Raw genomic sequence first — 5402 nt, 5'->3', positions numbered from 1 at the left:
TAAATGTGAAACAAAAACAAATCATAAGGCTGGTCCAAGTTAAACACAAAAGTTAGGGATCAAACACGCAAGTTACCCAAACCACATGACCATTCATGTAATTTACTCAAAAAAAAAAAAAAAAAAACACTCTCAGTCTTTTTGATGAACTGAACTGTTAAACATGATTGGTCATTTTTAGGTTTAAAAGATACACCATGAGTCATTATGATCGACAATAAAGACCTATCGTATCTGTTTTAAACTTGAAAAGAACAAATCATATTTAAAAAGAATTCAAAGACTTATAATGGTATCTTTTCCAAACTTAAGAACCATTTATATAATTTTGTTTAAAATGAAAATATAGGTTTTCACATCCTTACTATATTTTAAAAAGATAACTTAATTTATGAAAACTTAAGAGAAAACATATTATGAAAATAAATATTATTTGATTTAAATAGTGAAATACAAACAACATAAAAAAAATCTATTACTATATTTTAATTTTGTTTGGTTTAACACTTTAACAACTATAACCTCTCCTTTTTAAGATATTTTAATTTTAAATAACAATAATTATTTCCGATTGATGAGAATTAGCGAGAGACTCCAACGTTATCCTATCGAGCCTGCACTTCAGTGTTGATTTCAGTTGGGCTTCCTCTCGTCAGTTTTAAGAACAATAGGTTGAATTTTTGGGTCGATTTTGGCATCAAATCACCCCTCTTAATTCAATGCTTCTCAAAGCATCACCGCCGGCGTTACCTGTTAACTTCAAATTCAGCTTCAACACCATTTCAAACTCGACGTTTCCTTCTTTTAACAATTGCAGCGTTTCCGGCGAAATTGGGATCGGCGGCCCGAAACCCGGAAGAAGAGGGGTTGTCGCGGTCGGAGCTGGCTATACAAAGCGGCCACTGGAAACCCCAGGAGCTTATGAGCTTGTTGACGAGGAAAGTGGGGATAAGTTTATCGTTTGGGGAGGAACTGATGACGACGACCACCAAGCCCCTATCCCTTCCAAGGAAGTTCTTCACTGGGAACCTTCCAAGAAGAATAACAAAGATAAGATCAATAATCTGGAAGCAAATTCCACCGAAGATGCGCCACTAATGAACAATTCCGGTGATGGAATTACAAGACCTAAAGGTGCTGTTCTCGTTCTTTGTTCTTTCTTTTCCCCTCATTGTAAACAGTACTAAGTGCACGAAATGCCATAATTTCACCTTTCTATCTAGACATCGTGTTCAAATGAAATGTTCAAATCATCAAAACACTAATAACCCTTAACCTCTCTAGTCCCATTTCAAGATATCTTTTTTATTTTTTCTAATCTTGCAGCAAGTAGCAAAGGGGTGTCTCGAAGTTTTGAAAGATTGAGAGCCCACAAAGTAAGGGATCTTAGCAGGGTATCTTCTTTGGAAAAGGATCAAACTGATGATACACAAAAGGAAACACTTTCAGCTAAACAAAATAGATCAAATACCATGAAAAATGCGCCTAATATTCTGTATGAAGATGATAATGTGTCAAAATTGAGTGGGGAGCTTGAAGGGTTATCAATGAATGTTTCAAATAAACTAAGGAAATCAAACACAGCTGGTGATTTTTTTAGCAGAAAATCATTTAAGAATCTTGGATGCACTGATTACATGCTTCAGTTTTTAAACACTCAGCTTCTTGCATACCCTTCACATATTCAGGTATCGATAAGTGTAATTCTTGTCTTCTTTTTCTCTCATATTCTTGTTGATTTTTACAATACTTTCCAAAATCAATGAAAGTAAATTGCTATTTCCAAAACTTGTTGAAAACAAAATTCAGTTTGAATTCAATTCAAAAGTAAATACAGGCTATGTCATTCCCACATGTTCTTAAAGGAGAGAGTTGCATCATAGCTGATCAAAGTGGGTCCGGGAAAACTTTGGCTTATCTTTTACCATTGATTCAAAGCATTAGACAAGATGAGCTTCAAGGACTAGCTAAATCCTTACCTCAAAGTCCTCGCATTGTTATCTTGGTTCCAACTGCTGAGCTGGCATCTCAGGTTCCATACTTCCATCATACAAACTATTTCTCATTCCTTTCCATAAACAATCTATTATCACATGTGCAAAAGACGTGAATGCCCTCCTCATCCACATCATTAAAAAAATATATCATATTTGCAGGTATTACGGAATTGCAGATTGATGTCAAAATCTGGTGTTCCATTCCGGTCTATGATTGCAACAGGCGGCTTTAAACAGAAAACTCAACTCGAAAATCTTCGAAATGAGTTGGACGTTCTAATCGCGACACCTGGCCGATTCTTGTACTTAGTTCAAGAAGGCTTCTTGCAGTTAACAAGTGTTAAATGGTACTCATGACATTTTTTTTTTCTTGATTTGGTTCCATGTAAGATGATTATGTTTTCAGAACCAAAATTGCAAAAATCAGCTATACCCAGGGTCCAAAATGTAAATTTTTTTTTTCTGATGTTTTATTTAGTGCTGTGTTGGATGAGGTGGACATACTGTTTAAGGATGAGGATTTTCAGCCTGCGTTACAAAGTTTAATGAATATATCACCTGTTACAACTCAATATCTTTTTGTCACTGCAACTTTACCAGTAAATGTATACAATAAACTCATTGAGAATTTTCCTGATTGCCAAGTCATCATGGGACCCGGGATGCACCGTACTAGCTCCGGTCTTGAAGAGGTACGTCTCTTTTTCAAACTTGTTTTGTGGAAAAGACGTAAATGCCCTCGAAGCTTGGAATTAATCTTTTTTTTTTTTGCTTTGTAGATACTTGTTGATTGTAGTGGAGAAGAGGGAATAGAAAAGAATCCTGATACAGCGTTTCTCAATAAGAAGTCTGCTCTTTTACAATTGGTGGAGGAAGGTCCGGTTACCAAAACGATAATCTTCTGCAATAAAGTAAGCTAAAAAATAGCAACCAACTTTCAAATGAAAAAATGTATATATATAAATAATGCACAAATAAATGAAAGTACGTTGCTATTTCTTTCTTGCATTTATCCGTTTCTCAATTTGCAGATCGAGACATGTAGAAAAGTTGAAAACGCATTGAGTAGATCCAATAGAAAAGTGTTGCCTTTTCATGCTGCTTTAGCGCAAGATTTGCGAGTTGCAAATTTGGATGAGTTTTGCCAATCTCGGATAAAAGATACATCGTTATTTCTAGTTTGTACTGATAGGTAACAATTTGGTTTTTACCTTTTTTTAAATTAATTGTACAGTCTGTCAGTGTCAGTTTCAGTCGTAGTCCAATACATGTCAAACACAGTAAAGTCTTGTTTTTTTTATAAAAGTATGTGACCGTAAGTGAAATTTTTTGTAGAGCGTCGCGAGGAATTGATATACCGGGAGTTGATCAAGTGGTGTTGTTTGACTTTCCTCGTGACCCGAGTGAATATGTGCGGCGTGTTGGGAGAACTGCGAGGGGTGCGGGAGGGAAAGGGAGAGCGTTTGTGTTTGTGGTGGGGAAACAAGTTTCTCTTGCACGGAGAATTATTGAAAGGAATAGAAAAGGTCACCCGTTGCATGATGTTCCTTCTGATATATGATTATGATTGATCAAAAGGGGTTTTGTTCGATTTAATCTTGTATTATAGGATTTCCCAGTTTTGTTTGGTTTGTAGAATGTTTTTGGATAGAACGGAATGGGTTGAATGAATCAAACGGATTTGAATATGGTTGGTAAGAATCGAGATGGAATTCAATGGTAAGGATTAAAATTTTTCTAAGTTTTGATATGTACTTCAACATCTTTTGAATTAAAGAATTGAATTTGGAAACTTTATTTCGTAACAACAAAGATGCAAAATGATTAACCGACTGAGAATAACATGACAATTAAATGACTCATTGTGGTTAGAATACGTCATGTTAAAATCTAGCTATCTAATAAATGAAACCTTTTATACACGTGACATCTTTCTACATCTATCTTTCGATTATTGTGAATTGGTCATAATGCCCTTCGGTTTATTTTTTAGAATATAACTCCATATGTTTCCTATTTACTCCACGAAAATATTTAATGTACAATGAATATATTTGGTATACAATCCTCTATATAAGGAATGTGTATGCAATCATTGATTTGAATTTGAATTCTGAAATAAAGTCTAATACCAAAAAATAGGAAATTATATCGAATTTGAATCCTGAAATAAAGTCTAATCCCAAAAAATAGGAAATTATATTGGAATTAATACATACCATAATGATCCATATATATTTACCATTTTCTAACTTCTAACTTGTAATCCTGGAATCTTGTAGTTCCTTTAACTGCTTCCTTATAGAAAAACAACTTCATGCTGCTGCAGTTTCAACATCATTCGAATATCATAGGTTAGCATTAGTATTTTAGTATATTTAAGAACAATCATAACATTCTATTTATTTTTAATTCACCCTTTCAGCATTTTTGATACTTACTGTTTTGGGTGTTATGATATCAGTTGTATCTCCTTCCATATTTGTTCCAAGTTCTTTATACTTCATATCCATACTTCTTCCTGGTATATGTGTTTTGCTATTCCAAAATCCAATATGACGATAACCCATTTTATTAAACAAAATAAAAAAAAAGACCTTTTAATTAGCCTTGAAATCTTTTTCTTTTTAGTTTATTTTCCTGTAAATTCCATTTCTTTTCTGTATGTACATAATCCCTTTTACTTATGTTCTGAATACTTATGATACTTCTAGTCTGTCTCAATATTCGAAATCGATTATTCTACTCGAAACTTCAAATTTGTGATTATTAGTGTATTTCTTAACTGTGGAATGAATTTTTTTTATATACACTAATAATCACAATTTTGAAGTTTCAGGTAGAATGATCGATTTGAAAATGAATTCTATTCTAATCTACTCACATTATACATTCTTCTAACATAATATTTTCTTCTTTTATAATTTGTTACAGTGACAATGACAGAGAGAAACATCATTTTAGTTAAAGACTTGGACAATATGAAGGATGATTACGATTTGATACTAGAGTGCCACCATCTACGTTCATTGTTTAGACAATCTCTATTTATTAGATTTTGTTTTACAGTTTTTGTGTTTGACAATACAGTTGTTTATTGTTTAAAACTATATTTTTACATTTTTATAATACATTTATTTCGTATCAACAAGTCAAAGTTTGAATTATCCTTCCGCTAAAAAATAATTCTTATGTCAATATAGTCAGTAAATTGTATGAATGGTATTTTATGAATAATTAAAGTATGTAATCGGTCCAAATGTTTAACTTGTGGTGCATATGATCCTTATAACATAGTTTTATTGCAATTTTTGGAAATCGCACCATATAACTTAACTATAATTTATCATTTAATTACGGTTCTTATCAGAAAATGCAATATCTTAATATCTAAATCCCCTATTA

At 32.8% G+C, this 5402-nt stretch overlaps 1 protein-coding gene across 1 annotated transcript; it reads left to right on the top strand.

The window, feature by feature from the left end:
• Positions 1–568: 568 nt before the first annotated feature.
• Positions 569–3738, top strand: LOC145011146 (DEA(D/H)-box RNA helicase family protein). Its single transcript, XM_078969784.1, has 8 exons — positions 569–1134; positions 1327–1688; positions 1838–2032; positions 2157–2344; positions 2476–2689; positions 2777–2908; positions 3029–3189; positions 3333–3738. Exons 1-8 carry the CDS (start codon positions 720–722, stop codon positions 3556–3558), a joined length of 1893 nt encoding a protein of 630 aa, XP_078825910.1. The 5' UTR covers positions 569–719; the 3' UTR covers positions 3559–3738.
• The last annotated feature ends 1664 nt before the right edge of the window (positions 3739–5402 follow it).

The sequence above is a fragment of the Lactuca saligna genome, chromosome 8 (assembly GCF_052625555.1).
Source record: "Lactuca saligna cultivar CGN05327 chromosome 8, ASM5262555v1, whole genome shotgun sequence".
NCBI classification, from domain to species: domain Eukaryota; kingdom Viridiplantae; phylum Streptophyta; class Magnoliopsida; order Asterales; family Asteraceae; genus Lactuca; species Lactuca saligna.
The sequence above is the reverse complement of the archived record's forward strand: the minus strand, read 5'-3'. Positions and strand labels throughout refer to the sequence as shown.

Excerpts from the sequence above, each read along its gene's own strand:
- LOC145011146 (XM_078969784.1), top strand. The coding sequence starts at position 720 with ATGCTTCTCAAAGCATCACCGCCGGCGTTACCTGTTAACTTCAAATTC. Across the intron at positions 2,033-2,156 it reads CTGCTGAGCTGGCATCTCAG|GTATTACGGAATTGCAGATT; the intron begins GTTCCATACTTC and ends TCATATTTGCAG. Across the intron at positions 3,190-3,332 it reads TTTCTAGTTTGTACTGATAG|AGCGTCGCGAGGAATTGATA; the intron begins GTAACAATTTGG and ends AATTTTTTGTAG.